The 23,567-nt window shown below is 49.1% G+C and overlaps 1 protein-coding gene across 6 annotated transcripts in view; it reads left to right on the top strand.

The window, feature by feature from the left end:
• AHNAK (AHNAK nucleoprotein) overlaps positions 1 to 23,567 on the top strand; it is a 138,996-nt gene that overhangs the window by 12,682 nt on the left and 102,747 nt on the right. The window contains exon 5 of one of the 6 annotated variants that reach the window (XM_014729614.3): positions 170 to 18,288. The exons of the other annotated variants lie outside the window; for them this stretch is intronic. Coding sequence (XP_014585100.2) covers positions 170 to 17,482 — 17,313 coding nt within the window. The 3' untranslated portion in view covers positions 17,483 to 18,288. Of the gene's footprint in view, positions 1 to 169; positions 18,289 to 23,567 lie in introns of those variants that run through there. 6 annotated transcript variants of the gene reach the window in all.

Genomic DNA, 23,567 nt, shown 5'->3' with positions numbered 1-23,567 from the left:
AGCCCCTTTCTTCAGCCCCTGTGCTCTGCCCCAGGAGGCTCCATGGACCTCTGATATGGTCCCGGCTTCCATGGGCAATAGGCAACCATGTTGTCGGCTGGGCTGTGGCCAGGCGTCTGTGACTCAGGCAGACTCTGCTGCAACCTCTGCCGGGCGTGTCTTTCTGCAGAGCGGGGATGATGAGGAGTACCAGCGCATCTACACCACAAAGATCAAGCCTCGGCTGAAGTCGGAGGATGGAGTGGAAGGAGATCCTGGGGAGACCCAGAGCCGCACCATCACAGTGACTAGAAGAGTCACGGCCTACACTGTGGACGTCACAGGTCGGGAAGGAGCCAAGGACATCGACATCAGCAGCCCTGAGTTCAAGATCAAGATTCCAAGGCACGAACTGACGGAAATCTCCACCGTGGGTGTGGACACCCAGCCTGGGAAGACAGTGATCAGATTGCCCTCGGGCTCGGGGGCAGTGTCGCCAACCACAGGCTCTGCAGGGTCCATTTCCGCTTCGGGACCAGAGCTCCAAGGTGCTGGCCACTCGAAGCTCCAGGTCACCGTGCCTGGGATAAAGGTGGGAAGCCCGGGCGTCAGTGTCAGTGCAAAGGGCTTTGACTTGGGTGGCAAAGGAGGGGTCCAAGTTCCAGGAGTGGACATTTCATCTTCTCTAGGGGGTGGGGCAGTAGAGGTGCAGGGCTCCTCTCTTGAGAGTGGCAGTAATGGGAAAATTAAAATTCCTACCATGAAGATGCCAAAATTTGGTGTCTCAACAGGACCTGTTGAGGGTCAGGCGCCAGGGTTGAGTGTTTCTGCACCTGAATTCTCTGTGGGGCACAAGGACAGCAAGCCAGGCTTGGCCATTGGCGGGAACATCCAGGCTCCTCAGCTAGAAGTTAGTGCCCCCTCTCTCAATGTTGAGGGCATTGAGGGGAAGCTGAAGGGCCCCCAGATCACTGGGCCATCACTTGAGGGTGACCTAGGCCTGAAAGGTGCCAAGCCACAGGGGAGCGTAGGGGTGGACATCTCTGCTCCCAAAATCGAGGGCAGCGTCCTTGGCCCCAGTGTGGAAGTTCGAGCCCCTGACGTTGATATCCATGGGCCTGGAGGCAAACTGAATTTACCCAAGATGAACGTCCCCAAATTCTCTGCATCAGGTTCTAAGGGAGAGGGAGCTGGCATTGATGTGACACTGCCCACAGGTGAAGTGACTCTTCCAGGGATCTCTGGAGACATCAGGCTGCCTGAGGTTGCTCCTGGGGGGCTGGAAGGGAAGGTGAAGGGTACTAAAGTCAAGAGTCCTGAAATGGTTATTCAGAGACCTAAAATCTCCATGCAGGATGTGGATCTGAGCCTTGGGTCCCCTAAACTGAAAGGAGATATTCAGGTTTCTGCTCCTGGGGTGCAAGGTGATGTTAAAGGCCCTCAGGTGGCAATTAAAGGCTCCAAAGTGGACATCGAGACACCCAGCCTAGAGGGGACCCTGACAGGCCCCAAGCTCAGTGGGCCTTCTGGGAAAACAGGAACCTGCAAGATCTCTATGGCAGACGTAGACTTAAGTGTGGCTGCACCTAAACTGAAAGGGGGTGTGGATGTCACAGTCCCAGAAGTAGAAGGGAAAGTCAGAGTCCCTGAGGTTGACGTCAAAGGCCCCAAAGTGGATGTCAGTGCCCCAGATGTGAATGTTCATAGCCCAGAATGGAACCTGCAAATGCCCAAGATGAAAATGCCCAAGTTCAGCACTCCAGGAGTCAGAGGAGAAGGCCCAGATGTAGACATGAGTCTACCCAAAGGAGATATCAGTATTTCAGGGCCCAAGGTCAACGTGGAAGCCCCAGATGTCAACATAGGGGACCTGGGGAGCAAACTTAAAGGCTCTGACATTAAGCTGCCTGAAGTGAGTGTGAAGACACCAAAGATCTCCATGCCTGATGTAGATTTGCACGTTAAAGGCACAAAGGTAAAAGGAGAGTGTGATATAACAGTACCAAAACTTGAAGGAGAACTGAAAGGCCCCCAAATGGACATTGATGCCCCAGATGTGGACGTTCATGGCCCAGACTGGCACCTGAAGATGCCCAAAATGAAAATGCCCAAATTCAGTGTGCCAGGGCTCACAGCAGAAGGCCCAGAAGTGGATGTGAACCTGCCCAAGCCTGCTGTGGATATTTCTGGGCCCAAGGTAGATGTTAGTGCTCCAGATGTGAGCATTGAGGGACCAGAAGGGAAATTGAAAGGACCCAAGTTTAAGATGCCTGAGATGAATCTCAAAGCCCCAAAGATCTCATTGCCAGATGTGGACTTACATTTGAAAGGCCCTGGAGCAAGAGGAGAATATGATGTCACAGTGCCAAAGGTTGAAGGTGAGATTAAAGTTCCTGATGTTGAACTTAAAAGTGCTAAAATGGACATTGATGCCCCAGATGTGGATGTTCATGGCCCAGACTGGCACCTGAAGATGCCCAAAGTGAAAATGCCCAAGTTCGGCATGCCAGGCTTCAAAGGAGAGGGCCCAGAAGTGGATGTGAACCTGCCCAAAGCTGACATTGACATCTCAGGACCCAAGGTGGATGTTGAAGTTCCAGATGTGAGTATTGAAGGACCTGAAGGAAAGCTGAAGGGTCCCAAGTTCAAGATGCCTGAGATGAATATCAAGGCCCCAAAGATCTCCACGCCTGATATGGATTTACATATGAAAGGGCCCAAGGTAAAGGGAGAATATGATGTTACAGTGCCAAAGCTGGAAGGGGACCTGAAAGGGCCAAAAGTGGACGTCAGTGCCCCAGATGTTGAAGTGCATGGTCCTGATTGGAACCTAAAGATGCCCAAGATGAAAATGCCTAAATTTACCATGCCTAGCCTCAAAGGAGAGGGCCCAGAATTGGATGTGAACTTGCCCAAGGCCGATGTGGACATTTCTGCACCTAAGGTAGATATTAGTGCTCCAGATCTGAGTCTTGAAGGACCAGAAGGGAAGCTGAAAGGTCCCAAGTTTAAGATGCCTGAGATGCACTTCAAAGCTCCTAAGATGACTCTGCCAGATGTTGACCTGGATCTCAAAGGACCCAAAATGAAAGGAGATCTAGATGTGTCTGCACCAAAGATAGAAGGTGAGATGAAAGTTCCAGATGTGGACGTGAAAGGCCCTAAGGTAGATATTAAGGCACCAGATGTGGAAGTTCAAGGTCCAGACTGGAGCCTAAAAATGCCCAAGATGAAAATGCCTAAATTCAGCATGCCCAGCTTCAAAGGTGAGGGCCCAGATGTGGACGTGAACCTGCCTAAAGCTGACATTGACGTCACTGGACCCAAGGTTGGCATTGAAGCCCCAGATGTGAGCCTTGAGGGACCAGAAGGAAAGCTGAAGGGTCCCAAGTTTAAGATGCCTGAGATGCACTTCAAGGCCCCCAAGATCTCCACGCCTGATGTAGACTTACACCTGAAAGGCCCCAAAGTCAAAGGGGATATGGATGTGTCTGTGCCCAAGATAGAAGGTGAAATGAAAGTGCCAGATGTGGACATCAAAGGCCCCAAAGTGGACGTTGATGTCCCAGATGTGGACGTTCATGGCCCAGACTGGAACTTGAAAATGCCCAAGATGAAAATGCCAAAGTTCAGCGTGCCCGGCTTCAAAGCAGAGGGTCCAGAAGTGGATGTGAACCTGCCCAAAGCTGACATCGACATCTCTGGACCCAAGGTTGACATTGAAGCCCCAGATGTGAGCCTTGAGGGACCAGAAGGGAAGCTAAAGGGTCCCAAGTTTAGGATGCCTGAGATGCACTTCAAGGCCCCCAAGATCTCCATGCCTGATGCGAACCTGAATCTTAAGGGGCCGAAACTAAAGGGAGATGTGGATGTGACTTTGCCTGATGTAGAAGGTGAAATAAAAGTGCCAGATGTTGACATTAAAGGGCCCAAAGTTGACATCAGTGCTCCAGATGTTGATGCTCATGGCCCAGACTGGCACCTGAAAATGCCCAAAATGAAAATGCCCAAGTTCAGCATGCCTGGTTTCAAAGGAGAGGGCCCAGAAGTGGATGTGAACCTGCCCAAGGCTGACATTGATGTCGCAGGACCCAAGGTGGACGTTGAAGTTCCAGATGTGAATATTGAAGGTCCAAATGCAAAACTGAAAGGTCCTAAATTTAAGATGCCAGAAATGAATATAAAGCCTCAGAAGATATCCATGCCAGATGTTGGTTTGCATTTGAAAGGTCCTAAAATGAAAGGAGATTATGATGTTGCAGTTCCAAAAGTAGAAGGAGAGATAAAAGCTCCTGATGTTGACATCAAAGGTCCTAAGGTGGACATTAATGCACCAGATGTGGGAGTTCATGGCCCAGACTGGCACCTGAAGATGCCCAAAGTGAAAATGCCCAAGTTCAGCATGCCTGGCTTCAAAGGAGAGGGCCCAGAGGTGGATGTGAAACTACCAAAGGCTGACATTGATGTCTCTGGACCCAAGGTAGACATTGATGCTCCAGATGTGAATATTGAAGGTCCAGAGGGAAAACTAAAGGGTCCCAAGTTCAAGATGCCAAGCATGAATATACAGACACACAAAATCTCTATGCCTGATGTTGGACTAAATCTGAAAGCCCCTAAACTAAAAACTGATGTAGATGTTTCCCTTCCCAAAGTGGAAGGAAACTTGAAGGGTCCTGAAATTGATGTGAAAGCTCCTAAGATGGATGTAGATGTTGGTGATATTGATATTGAATGTCCAGAAGGAAAGGTGAAAGGCCCCAAGTTTAAGATGCCTGAGATGCATTTCAAAGCCCCCAAGATCTCCATGCCTGATGTAGACTTACACTTGAAAGGACCCAAAGTCAAAGGGGATATGGATGTGTCTGTGCCCAAGATAGAAGGTGAAATGAAAGTCCCAGATGTTGACGTTAAAGGACCCAAAGTGGATGTCGATGTGCCAGATGTGGATGTTCATGGCCCAGACTGGCACCTGAAGATGCCCAAAGTGAAAATGCCCAAGTTCAGCATGCCGGGCTTCAAAGGAGAGGGCCCAGAAGTGGATGTGAACTTGCCAAAGGCTGACATTAATGTTTCTGGCCCCAAAGTGGACATTGATGCTCCTGATTTGGATATTGAGGGACCAGAAGGAAAATTAAAAGGCTCTAAATTTAAGATGCCTAAGTTGAACATCAAATCTTCCAAGATATCCATGCCAGATGTGGACTTGAATTTGAAGGGACCCAAACTGAAAGGAGAGATAGATGCTTCTGTGCCAGAACTAGAAGGTGATCTCAGAGGCCCGCAAGTTGATATCAAAGGTCCCAGTGTAGATGTGGAGGTTCCTGATGTTGATCTGGAATGTCCTGATGCTAAGTTGAAAGGCCCTAAGTTTAAGATGCCGGACATGCACTTCAAGGCTCCCAAGATCTCCATGCCTGATGTACACTTGAAAGGCCCCAAAGTCAAAGGGGATATGGATGTGTCTGTGCCAAAATTGGAGGGAGATTTGAAAGGCCCCAGTGTGGACGTGGAGGTGCCTGATGTTGATCTGGAATGTCCTGATGCTAAGTTGAAAGGCCCTAAGTTTAAGATGCCAGACATGCACTTCAAGGCCCCCAAGATCTCCATGCCTGATATACACTTGAAAGGCCCCAAAGTCAAAGGGGATATGGATGTGTCTGTGCCAAAATTGGAGGGAGATTTGAAAGGTCCCAGTGTGGACGTGGAGGTGCCTGATGTTGATCTGGAATGTCCTGATGCTAAGTTGAAAGGCCCTAAGTTTAAGATGCCAGACATGCACTTCAAGGCCCCCAAGATCTCCATGCCTGATGTAGACTTACACTTGAAAGGCCCCAAAGTCAAAGGGGATATGGATGTGTCTGTGCCCAAAATAGAAGGCGAAATGAAAGTGCCAGATGTGGACATCAAAGGCCCCAAAGTGGACGTTGATGTCCCAGATGTGGACGTTCATGGCCCAGACTGGAACTTGAAAATGCCCAAGATGAAAATGCCAAAGTTCAGCGTGCCCGGCTTCAAAGCAGAGGGTCCAGAAGTGGATGTGAACCTGCCCAAAGCTGACATCGACATCTCTGGACCCAAGGTTGACATTGAAGCCCCAGATGTGAGTCTTGAGGGACCAGAAGGGAAGCTGAAGGGTCCCAAGTTTAAGATGCCTGAGATGCACTTCAAGGCCCCCAAGATCTCCATGCCTGACGTAGACTTACACCTGAAAGGCCCCAAAGTCAAAGGGGATATGGATGTGTCTGTGCCAAAATTGGAGGGAGATTTGAAAGGCCCCAGTGTGGACGTGGAGGTGCCTGATGTTGATCTGGAATGTCCTGATGCTAAGTTGAAAGGCCCTAAGTTTAAGATGCCAGACATGCACTTCAAGGCCCCCAAGATCTCCATGCCTGATATACACTTGAAAGGCCCCAAAGTCAAAGGGGATGTCGATGTGTCTGTGCCCAAAATAGAAGGTGAAATGAAAGTGCCAGATGTGGACATCAAAGGCCCCAAAGTTGACGTTGATGTCCCAGATGTGGATGTTCATGGCCCAGATTGGCACCTGAAGATGCCCAAGATGAAAATGCCCAAGTTCAGCATGCCTGGCTTCAAAGCAGAGGGCCCAGAAGTGGATGTGAACCTGCCCAAGGCCGACATTGACATCACTGGACCCAAGGTTGACATTGAAGCTCCAGATGTGAACATTGAGGGTCCAGAAGGAAAACTGAAGGGCCCTAAGTTCAAGATGCCTGAAATGCACTTTCATGCCCCCAAGATCTCCATGCCTGATGTTGATTTCAACTTAAAGGGACCTAAAGTCAAAGGAGACTTTGATGTTTCGGCCCCAAAGATGGAAGGAGAGTTCAAGAGTCCAGAATTGGATGTCAAGGGCCCCAAATTGGATGCTGACATGCCAGACGTAACTTTGGAAGGCCCAGATGGCAAATGGAAAAGTCCTAAATTTAAGATGCCAGACATGCACTTTAAAGCTCCCAAAATCTCCATGCCAGACATTGATCTACACTTAAAAAGCCCCAAGATAAAGGGAGAGGTGGATGTAGATGCTCCAAAATTGGAAGGTGGCCTTAAAGGGCCAGACCTCAAGGGTGACATCAGTGGGCCAGATATTGACATTGAAGGACCAGAGGGCAAATTGAAAGGCCCCAAGTTCAAGATGCCAGACATGCATTTCAAAGTCCCCAGTATTTCTATGCCTGATGTGGACCTAAATCTGAAAGGACCGAAAGTCAAGGGGGATGTAGATGTGTCTGTGCCTGAGGCAGAAGGTAAAATTAAAGTACCAGATGTGAACATCAAGGGCCCCAAGGTAGACATAAGTGCTCCTGAGGTGCATGGCCCAGACTGGCACCTGAAGATGCCCAAGATGAAAATGCCCAAGTTCAGCATGCCAGGCTTCAAAGGAGAGGGCCCAGAAGTGGACATGAACCTGCCCAAGGCCGACATTGATGTCTCAGCTCCCAAAGTCGACATTGAAGGCCCTGATGTTAACATTGAAGGACCAGAGGGAAAGGTGAAAGGTCCAAAGTTCAAGATGCCTGAGATGAACATCAAAGCCCCAAAGATCTCCATGCCGGATGTAGATTTACACTTGAAAGGTCCTAAGGTCAAAGGAGATGTAGACATTTCCCTGCCGAAGGTGGAAGGTGACCTAAAAGGCCCTAAAGTGGACATTGATGCCCCTGATGTGGATATTCAAGGTCCAGACTGGCACCTGAAGATGCCCAAGATGAAAATGCCGAAGTTCAGCATGCCAGGCTTCAAAGGAGAGGGCCCAGAAGTGGATGTAAACTTGCCCAAGGCCGACATTGATGTCTCAGCGCCCAAAGTGGACATCGAAGGCCCTGATGTTAACATTGAAGGACCAGAGGGAAAGTTGAAAGGTCCAAAGTTCAAGATGCCTGAGATGAACATCAAAGCCCCCAAGATCTCCATGCCGGACTTTGATTTGCACCTGAAAGGTCCCAAGGTAAAGGGCGATGTAGATGTTTCCCTGCCTAAGGTGGAAGGTGACCTCAAGGCCCCTGAGGTTGACCTCAAAGGGCCCAAAGTGGACATTGATGCCCCTGATGTGGATGTTCATGGCCCAGACTGGCACCTGAAGATGCCCAAGATAAAAATGCCCAAGATCAGCATGCCAGGCTTCAAAGGAGAGGGCCCAGAAGTGGATGTGAACCTGCCCAAAGCCGACATTGATGTCACTGGGCCCAAGGTGGACATTGAAGGACCTGACGTTAATATTGAAGGACCAGAAGGAAAGTGGAAAAGTCCAAAGTTTAAGATGCCTGAAATGCATTTTAAGACTCCAAAGATATCCATGCCAGATATTGATCTTAATCTAACAGGTCCGAAAATGAAAGGAGAAGTGGATGTCACAGGTCCAAAGGTAGAGGGAGATCTGAAAGGCCCTGAAGTTGACCTCAAAGGCCCAAAAGTGGACATTGATGTCCCTGATGTGGACGTTCATGGCCCAGACTGGCACCTGAAGATGCCCAAGATGAAAATGCCCAAGTTCAGTATGCCAGGCTTCAAAGGAGAGGGCCCAGAAGTGGATGTGAACCTGCCCAAGGCTGACATTGATGTCACTGGACCCAAGGTGGACATTGAAGGTCCAGATGTTAATATTGAAGGACCAGAAGGAAAGTTGAAAGGTCCTAAGTTCAAGATGCCTGAGATGAACATTAAAGCCCCCAAGATCTCCATGCCGGACTTTGATTTGCATCTGAAAGGTCCCAAGGTAAAGGGCGATGTGGATGTTTCTCTGCCCAAAGTTGAAGGTGACCTCAAAGGACCTGAAGTTGACCTCAAAGGCCCCAAAGTGGACATTGATGTCCCAGATGTGGATGTTCATGGCCCAGATTGGCACCTGAAGATGCCTAAGGTGAAGATGCCCAAGTTCAGCATGCCGGGCTTCAAAGGAGAGGGCCCAGAAGTGGATGTGAACCTGCCCAAGGCCGACATTGATGTCTCAGGACCCAAGGTGGACATTGATGTTCCAGATGTGAATATCGAAGGTCCAGATGCAAAACTGAAAGGCCCCAAGTTCAAGATGCCAGAGATGAACATCAAAGCTCCTAAGATCTCCATGCCGGACTTTGACTTAAACCTGAAAGGTCCCAAAGTAAAGGGTGATGTTGATGTTTCCCTGCCTAAGGTGGAAGGTGACCTCAAGGGCCCCGAAGTTGACCTCAAAGGGCCCAAAGTGGACATTGATGTCCCTGATGTGGACGTTCATGGCCCAGACTGGCACCTGAAGATGCCTAAGGTGAAGATGCCCAAGTTCAGCATGCCGGGCTTCAAAGGAGAGGGCCCAGAAGTGGACGTGAACCTGCCCAAGGCCGACATTGACGTCTCAGGACCCAAGGTGGACATTGATGTTCCAGATGTGAATATCGAGGGTCCAGATGCAAAGCTGAAGGGCCCCAAGTTTAAGATGCCCGAGATGAACATCAAAGCTCCTAAAATATCCATGCCAGATTTGGACTTGAATCTTAAAGGCCCTAAAATGAAAGGAGAGGTGGATGTTTCACTTCCAAATGTAGAAGGTGATTTGAAAGGCCCTACTCTTGACATCAAGGGCCCGAAGATAGATGTAGATGCTCCTGACATTGACATTCATGGCCCGGAAGGCAAATTAAAAGGTCCCAAACTGAAGATGCCTGACATGCATGTAAATGTGCCCAAGATCTCCATGCCAGAAATTGACCTGAATTTAAAAGGCTCAAAGCTTAAGGGAGATGTTGATGTTTCTGGGCCCAAATTGGAAGGCGACATTAAAGCTCCCAAGTTGGATGTAAAGGGCCCAGAAGTGGACATTTCTGGTCCTAAGGTCAATATTGAAGGCAAGTCAAAGAAATCTCGTTTTAAGCTTCCCAAATTCAATTTTTCGGGCTCTAAAGTTCAGACACCTGAGGTGGATGTGAAAGTTAAAAAGCCAGATATTGATGTAACAGGTCCAAAAGTTGATATTAATGCTCCTGATGTTGAGGTCCAAGGGAAAGTGAAAGGAAGCAAGTTCAAAATGCCTTTCCTGAGTATTTCATCTCCTAAAGTTTCTATGCCTGATGTGGAATTAAATCTGAAAGGTCCTAAAGTCAAAGGAGACTTAGATGTTGCAGGTCCTAATTTAGAAGGTGACTTTAAAGGACCCAAAGTGGATATTAAGGCACCAGAAGTTCATCTTGATGCACCTGATGTGGATGTTCATGGTCCAGACTGGAATTTGAAAATGCCCAAGATGAAGATGCCCAAGTTCAGTGTGCCTGGCTTAAAAGCAGAAGGGCCCGATGTGGCTGTGGGTCTTCCAAAGGGAGATGTCAACATAGAGGCTCCAAGAATGGACATTGAGGGCCCAGAAATTAATGTGGAAGGTCTAGAAGGAGGCTTGAAAGGTCCTAAACTCAAGATGCCTGACCTGAATATCAAAGCTCCCAAGATCTCTATGCCTGACATTGATTTAAACCTCAAGGGCCCCAAGGTGAAAGGTGATGTGGATGTTTCTCTGCCCAAAGTTGAAGGGGATCTGAAAGGGCCAGAGGTTGATATCAAAGGCCCAAAAGTGGACATTGATGCCCCTGATGTGGACGTTCATGGCCCAGACTGGCACCTGAAGATGCCCAAGGTGAAAATGCCCAAGTTCAGCATGCCAGGCTTCAAAGGAGAGGGCCCAGAAGTGGATGTTACCCTCCCTAAAGCTGACATTGATATTTCTGGCCCCAAAGTGGACATCAACGCCCCAGATGTGAATATTGAAGGTCCAGATGCAAAACTGAAGGGCCCTAAGTTCAAGATGCCAGAGATGAACATCAAAGCCCCCAAAATTTCCATGCCTGACATTGATCTGAACCTGAAGGGCCCCAAAATGAAGGGTGATGTGGACGTGTCTTTGCCAAAAGTGGAAGGTGACCTCAAGGGCCCTGAGGTTGACATCAAGGGCCCCAAAGTGGACATTGATGCTCCTGATATTAACATTGAAGGCCCAGAGGGGAAATTGAAGGGGCCCAAATTCAAGATGCCAGAGATGCACCTGAAGGCTCCCAAGATCTCCATGCCTGATATTGACTTAAACCTGAAGGGCCCCAAGGTGAAAGGTGATGTGGATGTCTCCCTTCCCAAGATTGAAGGGGATCTGAAAGGCCCTGAAGTTGACCTCAAAGGTCCTAAAGTGGACATTGATGCCCCTGATGTGGATGTCCATGGCCCAGATTGGCACCTGAAGATGCCCAAGATAAAAATGCCCAAGATCAGCATGCCAGGCTTCAAAGGAGAGGGCCCAGAAGTGGACGTGAACCTGCCCAAGGCCGACATTGATGTCTCAGCACCCAAAGTGGACATTGAAGGCCCTGATGTTAACATTGAAGGACCAGAGGGAAAGGTGAAAGGTCCTAAGTTCAAGATGCCTGAGATGAACATCAAAGCCCCCAAGATCTCCATGCCGGACTTTGATTTGCACCTGAAAGGTCCCAAGGTAAAGGGCGATGTGGATGTTTCCCTGCCTAAGGTGGAAGGTGACCTCAAGGCCCCTGAGGTTGACCTCAAAGGGCCCAAAGTGGACATTGATGCCCCTGATGTGGATGTTCATGGCCCAGACTGGCACCTAAAGATGCCCAAGATAAAAATGCCCAAGATCAGCATGCCAGGCTTCAAAGGAGAGGGCCCAGAAGTGGATGTGAACCTGCCCAAAGCCGACATTGATCTCTCAGCACCCAAGGTGGACATTGATGTTCCAGATGTGAATATCGAAGGTCCAGATGCAAAACTGAAGGGCCCCAAGTTCAAGATGCCTGAGATGAATATCAAAGCCCCCAAGATCTCCATGCCGGACTTTGATTTGCATCTGAAAGGTCCTAAGGTGAAAGGAGATGTTGATGTTTCCCTGCCTAAGGTGGAAGGGGACCTAAAGGCCCCTGAAGTTGACATCAAAGGACCCAAAGTGGACATTGATGTCCCTGATGTGGACGTTCATGGCCCAGACTGGCACCTGAAGATGCCTAAAGTGAAGATGCCCAAGTTCAGCATGCCGGGCTTCAAAGGAGAGGGCCCAGAAGTGGATGTGAGTCTGCCCAAGGCTGATATTGATGTCTCAGGACCCAAGGTGGATGTAGACACTCCTGACATTGACATTCATGGTCCAGAAGGGAAACTGAAAGGCCCCAAGTTTAAAATGCCTGACCTTCACCTCAAGGCACCCAAGATCTCCATGCCTGAAGTAGACCTGAATCTGAAGGGACCCAAGGTAAAGGGTGATGTGGACGTTTCCCTGCCTAAGGTGGAAGGTGACCTCAAGGGCCCCGAAGTTGACCTCAAAGGGCCCAAAGTAGACATTGATGTCCCTGATGTGGACGTTCATGGCCCAGACTGGCACCTGAAGATGCCTAAGGTGAAAATGCCCAAGTTCAGCATGCCGGGCTTCAAAGGAGAGGGCCCAGAAGTGGATGTGAATCTGCCCAAGGCCGACATTGACGTCTCAGGACCCAAGGTGGACATTGATGTTCCAGATGTGAATATCGAAGGTCCAGATGCAAAACTGAAAGGCCCCAAGTTCAAGATGCCAGAGGTGAACATCAAAGCTCCTAAGATCTCCATGCCGGACTTTGACTTAAACCTGAAAGGTCCCAAAGTAAAGGGTGATGTTGATGTTTCCCTGCCTATGGTGGAAGGTGACCTCAAGGGCCCCGAAGTTGACCTCAAAGGGCCCAAAGTGGACATTGATGTCCCTGATGTGGACGTTCATGGCCCAGACTGGCACCTGAAGATGCCTAAGGTGAAGATGCCCAAGTTCAGCATGCCGGGCTTCAAAGGAGAGGGCCCAGAAGTGGACGTGAACCTGCCCAAGGCCGACATTGACGTCTCAGGACCCAAGGTGGACATTGATGTTCCAGATGTGAATATCGAGGGTCCAGATGCAAAGCTGAAGGGCCCCAAGTTCAAGATGCCTGAGATGAACATCAAAGCCCCCAAAATCTCCATGCCTGACCTTGACTTTAGCCTGAAGGGCCCCAAAATGAAGAGTGATGTGGATGTCTCTCTGCCTAAAGTGGAAGGTGACCTCAAGGGCCCTGAGGTGGACATCAAGGGCCCTAAATTGGACATTGACACTCCTAATATCAATGTTGAAGGTCCAGAAGGAAAACTGAAGGGGCCCAAATTTAAGATGCCAGAGATGAACATTAAAGCCCCCAAGATCTCCATGCCTGACTTTGACTTAAACCTCAAAGGGCCAAAGGTAAAGGGAGATGTGGACCTTTCACTACCTAAGGTGCAAGGTGATCTGAAAGGTCCAGAGGTGGACATTGAAGGTCCTGAAGGGAAACTCAAAGGTCCCAAATTTAAGATGCCTGATGTCCATTTCAAAACCCCACAAATCTCCATGAGTGACATTGATTTGAACTTGAAAGGACCTAAGATTAAAGGAGATTTGGACGTTTCCATTCCTAAACTGGAAGGAGATATGAAAGGCCCCAAAGTGGATGTTAAAGGCCCTAAGCTGGACATAGACACTCCTGACATTGACATTCATGGTCCAGAAGGGAAACTGAAAGGCCCCAAGTTTAAAATGCCTGACCTTCACCTCAAGGCACCCAAGATCTCCATGCCTGAAGTCGACCTGAATCTGAAGGGACCCAAGGTAAAGGGTGATGTGGACGTTTCCCTGCCTAAGGTGGAAGGTGACCTCAAGGGCCCCGAAGTTGACCTCAAAGGACCCAAAGTGGACATTGATGCCCCTGATGTGGATGTTCATGGCCCAGACTGGCACCTGAAGATGCCTAAGGTGAAGATGCCCAAGTTCAGCATGCCGGGCTTCAAAGGAGAGGGCCCAGAAGTGGATGTGAACCTGCCCAAGGCTGACATTGACGTCTCAGGACCCAAGGTGGACATTGATGTTCCAGATGTGAATATTGAAGGTCCAGATGCAAAACTGAAGGGCCCCAAGTTCAAGATGCCAGAGATGAACATCAAAGCTCCTAAGATCTCCATGCCAGACTTTGACTTAAACCTGAAAGGTCCCAAAGTAAAGGGTGATGTTGATGTTTCTCTGCCTAAGGTGGAAGGTGACCTCAAGGGCCCTGAAGTTGACCTCAAAGGGCCCAAAGTGGACATTGATGTCCCTGATGTGGACGTTCATGGCCCAGACTGGCACCTGAAGATGCCTAAGGTGAAGATGCCCAAGTTCAGCATGCCGGGCTTCAAAGGAGAGGGCCCAGAAGTGGATGTGAACCTGCCCAAGGCCGACATTGACGTCTCAGGACCCAAGGTGGACATTGATGTTCCAGATGTGAATATCGAAGGTCCAGATGCAAAGCTGAAGGGCCCCAAGTTCAAGATGCCTGAGATAAATATCAAAGCTCCCAAAATCTCCAAGCCTGATGTTGACCTGGATTTAAAAGGACCCAAAATCAAAGGAGATTTTGATGTGTCTGTCCCTAAGATTGAAGGTACTTTCAAAGGCCCAGAAGTAGACCTTAAAGGTCCAGGTCTGGATTTTGAAGGCCCTGATGCCAAACTCAGTGGCCCAAATTTGAAGATGCCATCGCTGGATATATCTGCTCCTAAAGTAACTGCTCCCGATATTGATTTGCATCTCAAGGCACCCAAAATTGGAGTTTCTGGTCCCAAGTTAGAAGGTGGTGAACTGGACCTCAAGGGGCCCAAAGTTGATTTAGAAGCTCCAAGCTTAGGTGTACACATGGAGAGCCCAGATCTTAACATTGAGGGCCCGGATGTTAAAATTCCCAAATTTAAGAAACCCAAGTTTGGATTTGGGGCAAAGAGCCCCAAAGCTGACTTCAAGTCACCTTCACTTGATGTGACTGTTCCTGAGGCTGAGCTGAACGTTGAGACTCCTGAAATTAGTGTTGGTGGCAAGGGCAAGAAAAGTAAGTTTAAAATGCCTAAAATTCACATGAGTGGTCCTAAAATTAAGGCCAAGAAACAAGGATTTGATTTGAACGTTCCTGGGGGTGAAGTGGATGCCAGTCTCAAGACTCCTGATGTGGACGTCAATGTTGCAGGACCAGATGCCACGCTTAAAGTTGATGTGAAATCTCCCAAAACCAAGAAACCTATGTTTGGAAAAATGTACTTCCCAGATGTAGAATTTGACATTAAATCATCTAAATTTAAAGCGGAAGCCTCCCTCCCTAGCCCCAAAATGGAGGGTGAAATCCATGCACCTGATGTGGATATTTCGTCACCAGGGATTAATGTGGAAGGTCCTGACATCAGGCTGAAGTCTCCCAAGGTCAAAGTGCCAGGTATGGATGTTTCAGGGCCAAAAGTAGAGGGCGACCTGAAAGGCCCCAGGGTGCAGGCAAACTTGGACGCACCTGACATCAACATTGAAGGCCCAGATGCTAAAGTCAAAGCGTTTGGCATTTCTGCCCCTCAAGTCTCCATCCCCGATGTGAATGTTAGCTTGAAAGGACCAAAGATAAAGGGTGATGTCCCTGCGGTGGGCCTGGAAGGACCAGATGTAGATCTTCAAGGTCCAGAATCAAAAATCAAGTTCCCCAAGTTTTCGATGCCCAAGATCGGCGTCCCTGGTGTGAAAATGGAGGGTGAGGGAGCTGAGGTCCATGCCCACCTGCCCTCTCTTGAAGGAGGCTTGAGTGCATCAGATGTTAAGCTTGAAGGCCCTGATGTGTCTCTGAAGGGGCCAAAAGTAGACTTGCCTTCAGTGAACCTGTCTATGCCAAAAGTCTCTGGACCTGACCTTGACCTGAACTTGAAAGGACCAAGTTTGAAGGGAGACCTGGATGCATCTGTTCCCAGCGTGAAGGTGCATGCTCCAGGGCTTGACCTCAGAGGTGTCGGTGGAAAGGTGAAGATGGAAGGAGACGGTGTGAAAGTGCCAGGGATCGATGCCACAACAACACTTAACGTTGGTGTACCAGATGTGACCCTGAAGGGACCAAACCTGCAGGGAGACCTGGCTGTCTCTGGTGACATCAAGTGCCCTAAAGTATCAGTAGGTGCTCCTGATCTAAGCTTGGAGGCACCTGAAGGTAGTATTAAACTTCCCAAAATGAAGCTGCCCCAGTTTGGCATCTCTGCTCCAGGGTCCGACTTGGACATTAATGTCAAGGGGCCACAGGTTACTGGAGAACTCAAGGGGCCAGGCATGGATGTGAACCTGGGAGGTCTGAATCTGAAGGGGCCTCAGATCTCTGGCCCTCAAATCTCAGCACCGGATGTGGACTTGAACTTGGAAGGACCAAAAGTAAAAGGGAGCCTTGGGGCCACTGGTGAGATGAAAGGCCCCACCATTGGAGGAAGTCTTTCGGGCATCGGTGTTCAGGGCCTGGAAGGAAACCTTCAAATGCCTGGAATTAAGTCCTCTGGATGTGATGTAGAGCTACCAGGTGTGAATGTGAAACTCCCAACTGGGCAAATTTCTGGTCCTGAAATCAAAGGTGATCTGAAAGGTTTCCATGGGGCTGCTCCCGACATTAGCGTGAAGGGGCCTTCATTTAATGTGGCATCTCCTGAGTCTGATTTTGGTGTCAGCTTGAAGGGCCCAAAAATCAAAGGAGGTGTGGACATCTCAGGGGGTGTCAGCGCCCCAGATATCAGCCTGGGCGAAGGGCATATGGGTGTCAAAGGTTCTGGGGCCGAGTGGAAAGGACCCCAGGTCTCCTCCGCTCTCAACTTGGATGCACCTAAGCTGGCTGGGGGACTTCATTTCTCAGGACCAAAGGTAGAAGGAAGTGCGAAAGGAGGCCAGATTGGACTCCAGGGTCCTGGGCTGAGTGTGTCTGGGCCTCAAGGTCACTTGGAAAGCGGATCTGGAAAAGTAACATTCCCCAAGATGAAAATCCCCAAATTCACCTTCTCTGGCCGGGAGCTGGTTGGCAGAGAAGTGGGGGTGGATATTAGCTTTCCTAAAGCAGAGGCCAGTGTCCAGTCTGGTGCTGGAGAGGGCGAGTGGGAAGACTCCGACATCAAACTCAAAAAGTCTAAAATCAAAATGCCCAAATTCAATTTTTCCAAACCTAAAGGGAAAGGTGGTGTCACCGGCTCACCAGAAGCATCCATTTCGGGGTCCAAAGGTGACCTGAAGAGCTCCAAGGCCAGCCTCGGCTCTCTGGAAGGAGAGGCAGAGGCCGAAACATCTTCGTCCAAAGGCAAATTTTCCTTATTTAAAAGTAAGAAGCCACAGCACCGCTCAAATTCCTTCAGTGATGAAAGGGAGCTCTCTGCACCTTCCACCCCGCCCGGGACTTTGGAGTTTGAAGGTGGAGAAGTGTCGCTGGAAGGCGGGAAAGTCAAAGGGAAACAAGGAAAGCTGAAATTTGGTACCTTTGGTGGATTGGGGTCAAAGAGCAAAGGTCATTATGAGGTGACTGGGAGCGATGATGAGGCAGGCAAGTTACAGGGGAGTGGAGTGTCCTTGGCCTCTAAGAAGTCCCGACTGTCATCTTCTTCTAGCAATGACAGTGGGACTAAGATTGGCGTCCAGCTTCCCGAGGTGGAGCTGGCGGTTTCCACTAAGAAAGAGTAGCTGACCTTTTTGTGTGTACATATATGTATAAAAAGACATCAGCCTTGGGTGTGTTTGTATATAAACTCCAAAGAGAAACACACCAACAGCCTCGGCAATAATGCAAAGATCTGGCCTCGGCCAGTGGCAAGCGCTGACCGCCTTTAGGCTCCCGGAGCTTTCCAGATAGGTAAAGAGTTCCAAGTTCGTCCAGCCTGTGTGCAAAATCAACAGTATTTGCCTTAAGATTTCAGTTTTTTTGCATTGAACGCTGAGAGCTCCTGTTTACTAAGCAAGCTTTTGTGTTTATTATCTTCATTTTTACTGAACATTGTTAGTGTCGGGGTAATGGAAACCCACTTTTTCATTGTAATGACTTTTGGGGCTTTTGTTAGTAAGGGTGGGGTGGGGTAGAAGGCAGTAGAGGGGGCCAGACCTCCATTTCTCCTAAGATTGGATCTACTCAAACAGTAAACACCCAAAGAAGGCCGAGAGGAGCTGGCAGGCAGGGCGTGTGGGTGTTCTTAGAACTCTAGCATCATCGCCTTTTTCTCCAGGGGCTGCGGTCACAGCAAGTTTGGTGTTCACAGCGGGAGGGTGTTAGAATATGTTTGCAAATTGGCCAACCTACCCGCTCACTAGGAGGGGCTTCCATTTTGTGAATTGTAAGAGAAATGTTTTCTTGACCGCCGTGCTCCTGACTCTGATTTCTTTTAACAAATGTTATCATGATTAAGAAATTTTCCAGCACTTTAATGGCAAATTAATTAAGAATGTAAGAAAAATGGATGCTGTCCAAGGCAAATAAAGCTGTTCATTAACCCTGATGTCTTATGCCTTTTCGTTCTGTGTTGAGGGGATGAAGCCTGGGGAAGCTGCACCCCCGGCCCTGACGGTTCAGACTGGATCCACCCAGTGGCATTGCTGGTTTCATTAGTGGGTGATGAGCGGAATGCTTTGTTTCTCTGTTCTCACGGTGAGGGCAGCTGCCCCCTTGCTGAGGAATCAAGAGAGGTGTGGCATGCTGGCAGCCCATGCACCAGGACCCACCCACCAACTTTGCAACCTCAAATGTGCATACATGCTTCAGAAATGGTTCTAAATGGGTGAAAGGATACAGATGTGAATTGAAAAAAAGCCCTATTGGAGGGGGAGAAAGGGATCTGGCTGTGAGTTGCGGGCCTGCCATCTATTCCTGACTTGGCTGCAGGTTTGCTGAGTGGCCTCAAGGTACCTGCCCTGTCTGGGCCTCAGGTTCCTCTTTGAAATAAGGATGCCCTATTAGGTATATTTATGGTTCCTTGTAGTCCATTTTAGGGCTAAACTTTATGAAAAATCTCTTCTGACCAAAGTCCCCTTTGGATTTCCAGTTCTGCAGACAATACATGGTGGAGGAACCTTCTAGAAACTGCCTCCTAAAGTTGGTCACTGTTGGGCAGAGGGCAATCTTATAGCAAAACAATTGGACCAAGCTTGTCCCCCTTGCCATCCCCCAGAGCTGCCACCTTTCTGCCAGCGGAGGCAGCTTGCTCCTCTCCCATCACCCCCAGACCAGAGATAACAGCTCCCACCCCATCCTGCCCTCTCCAGTACCAGCTTGTCAGTTGGTTTCTGCACATAACAGTGGGATGTCCTGCCCAGCATCAACTCCACCTGCTCTTGCTTGGATTTCAGACATGCATTTGCCAGCTCCATCCATTCCCACCTTAGCAGAGCCTGTGTCCCTGGGGGGGTCTGGAGCTCAAGTGTGGCTCTTGGTTTTGAAAAGAGATAGGTCACAAGGGAGGCACTCGATGCCCTGCTGTTTTTCTTAAGATGACCAACCTGCAGCTGCTTTTGTGAATTGGGCAAGACCCTTAATCTTTGAGCCTCACTTTCCTCACCCATAAAAGGAGGATGGTATCCATAGGACCAAAGAGTCCATTCAGGTGTTTGGGTTGTCTACTGTGCAAGGGGACTGCATTTAAGTGTGAGGCTGTATGTTTATTTATGGAGAACATGAGGGTGGGTATGGAGTCCCAGAGTGGCAAGTGTGAGCCCCTCCACACACTCAAGATTGAGAGCACGCACATGCCCGCTGGCACACATGCCTACACACAGCTGTCTTCTGCCCTGAGTCAGCACCCTTCAAGGGTGCTTCTTTCACTCAAACACAGCTCGAAGCCCACTTCCTGATCCTCCCTCAGTTCTGAAGCTGACAAATGTGCGGGGTGGGATGGTGCACATGCTACCCAAGATGTGTGCCCCTTGTGTCTGGAGGGTAGGGTGAGTGGGTGACAGTGGGGTGCACTTGTGAACACAGCCAGGGGGGATGCCCATTGGGATGCTGGAAAGATTCCCTGGGCAGAATGACCTGGATTGTCCAATAACGTATCAATTAAATTTCTTTTTAGTTTGAGGAAGGGGTGATGGAGGTTAGTGGTGACCCTCAATGTCCACTCATTCAATACGTATTTTTTGAGCACTCTGTGGTTAGATGCTGTCTTAGCCCCCTGGCCTCAGAATCCTCTTCTGCTGACCTTCACGGACCAAACGACGTGATGGATCTGGGAAACTGCAATGCTTTGAACGCTGGAAATATACACGTGTAACTGACACTTCTACTGGGGACGATGAGGATGGTGATGGTTCCTGCGCTCTCAGGCTGGGACTGTCAGAGGGTGGTGGGTAAGATGGAGAAGGAACACAGCAACGAGCCGTTCAAGTGTGAGAAACTTCTCAGCCTCCTTCCTTCCAGATCAGGCCCAGGCTGGAGGCAGGGAGCACAGAACGGGAGCCCTCCCTGCTGCAGTGACCCTTACTACAGAACGGGAAGCACGGAGGAGGCGCCAGGGGCTGCAGAGGCTTGTGGAGGGCCCATCCCACCTGGCTTCCCTTTGCCCGTCCTGCCTGCCCACTCTCATTTCCCCCCTCCCTCTCTTCCTCCTGACTCCTCCATCACCACCTACCTCTGTCCTCTCTCAGTCCCTGATGGGGATGGTCCAAGTTATTCCCTCAAGTCCTGCAGGGCACCGATTCATGAGGTCTTACATTCTGAGGTCCCGCTCCCTGCATTCAAGGGTGGGAATACCCTCAGGAGACCAGGAAGGGGCTGGGCTGGGCTCCTCAAGGTCCTGCCTCAGGGGTCCAGCGTGCAGCAGCCGTGGCAAGGACTGCAGCCTCACAGTGCACTTTGCTTCAGGCCGTGTGACTGTGTGGGGGACGTGACGACTGTGTGGGGGAAGTGATGAGGTTAGAAGGAACATTTGGAAGATTGAATTATTTTGAATGTACGGGCTCAGAAATGGCAGTAAATACTTGTCATCAACTCAGACTCATTTTTGTATCTGTCAGGGTCCCTACGGGAAACTGAATTCCACTTGAAGATAGCTGGACCACACAGACTTTAAAAACGGGTCTGTTTATGGAGTAGTGGGCAGGGGCAAAGAAGCCCACAAAGGGTGATGAGACCCCCAGGGACAGGGGCCCTGGGAAGAAATGGTGTTCCTGGAATCCATCGTGAGCTGGAGGCGCAGGAGGGACCGCCTGCAGGAGCTGTAGCCTTGAAGGACCACAGCATCTGTCAGAATTGCCCGGCCACGCGAAGCAGGAAGAAATATCCTGACCTTTCCTTCTGCCGGTACCTCCCCCTGGAGGGCAAGCGAGCCCAGGTGTTGCAGGTGAAGGGATCAGCCTCCTGGAGGTGCAGAGCAGGGTAGAGAAGCAGAGAGAAGGGGTCTGAGGGTGGAGGGGCAGATAGAGAGCAACCAGGACAATGTCCTAATCCTCTCATTTTTCTGTTGGGCAAATTCGGATTTCTATATATTGAGGTTTCTTAAAATAGCCACAGTTATGTGGAATGTATTTAAACTATGATCATAAAATAAAAGGATAATTTTTTTTAAACAAACACTTATTTTGGGGAGGCTCTATAGTATGTGTGAAAGTTCTACCGTTAAGAATATTTGTGTTTCTTCTTTTGGAACTGCTCTCAATGTCGCCTGTACAATTAAAAAATTATTTTTCCTTGGGGAAACACAAATATTCCTCTTTTGATTTTTGCAAATAGCTAAAGGTCCTGGAAGATACTCCAGGATTCCCAGGACAGAACTCTAAAAAGAGCACCGGGCTGGGACTCAGTGGCATTAGCCGTGACCTTGGGCAAATTAAGGTCCCTCTCTGAGCGTTGGTTTCCGCATTTGTGACATGGATAAGACCCTGGCCAGGTCCAATAGTCTATGATCCTTTCAGAAGCAAGGCTGGTTAATTAGGTGGATGGGGCTGTTTTGGGTCAAAAGCAAGGTGTGATTATCACGTACCGCACCTAATCTTCCTGTGTGCTTGGTAAATTGACTCAAATGTTTTGAGTGACAGCAGCACTGTTGAAATATTGTATCTCCAGTGTCCCAAAGCAAAGCCCAGCACCCACCAGAACTTTGCATGGTGCTAGTACACATGTGTCATTTCTTCCGAGTCCCACCTTAGCTCTCTGGTATTGTGCCTTAGCTGCGACATGACTGGCACTTGGGAGATGCACTCAGGCATGTAACTGACGTTTCTTTTTTTTTTTTTAAGTGTATTTATTTTGAAGTCAAACCTACAGAGAAGTTGCAAGAATAATACAATCAATATCCATATATCTTTCACTTAGATTTACCAATTTTACCTCATTGGTTTTAATCTCTCTCTCTCTCTCTCTCTAGATGTTATAATTATCATTATTTTTGCTGAATCATTTGAGAGTAAAATGCAGACACCATGACCCTTACCCCGAAATACTTCAGCATGTATAGACATTCTCTTATATAAACACAATACAATAATCAACTTCAGGACACTTAACATTGATACAATATTATTATCTGACATTGAGTCCACATTTAAACTTTACCAATTGCCCCAATAATTTCCTTACAGCATTCCCCTCCCCACCCCATTGAGGTTTCAATCATCCATGATCCCACATGGCATGTAATTGTCATGGTCACTTTAGTTTCTTCAATCTGGAACACTTCCTCAGCTTTTCATTGTCATTAGTGACATCGATATTTTTGACGTGTACGGGGCCAGTTACTTTGTAGAAGTGTCCCTGAGTCTGCGTTTGTGTGATGATGTTTCCTTGTGGTTAGATTGAGGTTATGCCTCTTGGGGCAGGAATGCCACAGAAGTGGTGTGGGGTCTCTTCTCAGGACCTACGTGACTTTGATTCCTTGATTAAGGAGGAGATTGCTAAGTTTCTCCATTGTAACAGTGTCATGTTTTCCCTCTGGAATTAGCAAATAAACCCAAGTTTTCAAGACAGAAGTCCAAGTTTGGGCAAGTTAATTTCGCAAGTACACTTTAAAGGCTGGTGTCGTGCACACTTCAGCCGTGGAGGGCTCTCCAGCTGGGGATTTTGACAATGGAGTTCTGGTTTAGGGCTTTGCAGCACAGAGCAGCTCCCTGTCTCTCCTCACGAGGACGAAGAATTCGGTGCGTGAACGCTTGCCATAGGCCGGGAATGCCATGTGCTGTTTACCAGCAGGCGAATCACCCCGTGATGTCTGGTGGCCGCAAGTGTTTCCTAAGGCCGAACGCTCCCAGCAGAGGCGCTGTCTTGGGCCACAGCAAATGTGTGGGGGACATTCTGCTGAGGAAGCTGGTTTCAGTTCCCTTTAAAAACCTCTCTTAGGGGCCGGCCCTGTGGTGCAGCAGTTAAGTTTGCACGTTCTGCTTCTCAGCGGCCCAGGGTTTGCCGGTTCGGATCCCAGGTGCAGACATGGTACCGCTTGGCCAAAGCCATGCTGTGGCAGGCGTCCCACGTATAAAGTAGAGGAAGATGGGCATGGATGTTAGCTCAGGGCCAGTCTTCCTCAGCAAAAAAAAGAGAAGGATTGGCAGTAGTTAGCTCAGGGCTAATCTTCCTCAAAAAAAAAAACAAAAAAAAAAACCCCAAAAAACCACCTCTCTTATTTTCCACCACAAGCTTGAGGCCTGGCCTTAACAGAAAACCTTCCCAGCAGTGGAGCCAAGGATCAGGAGGAGTTAAGAACGAAAAGATCTTCTCTTTGGACAGGGCATTCTAGTCCACAGACTGCTTTGTCTCTTGAGATCGGCCATTGGGTCTGGGCTCCGCCCCGGCAAGAAG

Source organism: Equus caballus, chromosome 12, assembly GCF_041296265.1.
Source record: "Equus caballus isolate H_3958 breed thoroughbred chromosome 12, TB-T2T, whole genome shotgun sequence".
Classification (NCBI taxonomy): domain Eukaryota; kingdom Metazoa; phylum Chordata; class Mammalia; order Perissodactyla; family Equidae; genus Equus; species Equus caballus.
Note: the sequence above shows the minus strand (reverse complement) of the source record. Positions and strands in the feature narration are given on the sequence as shown.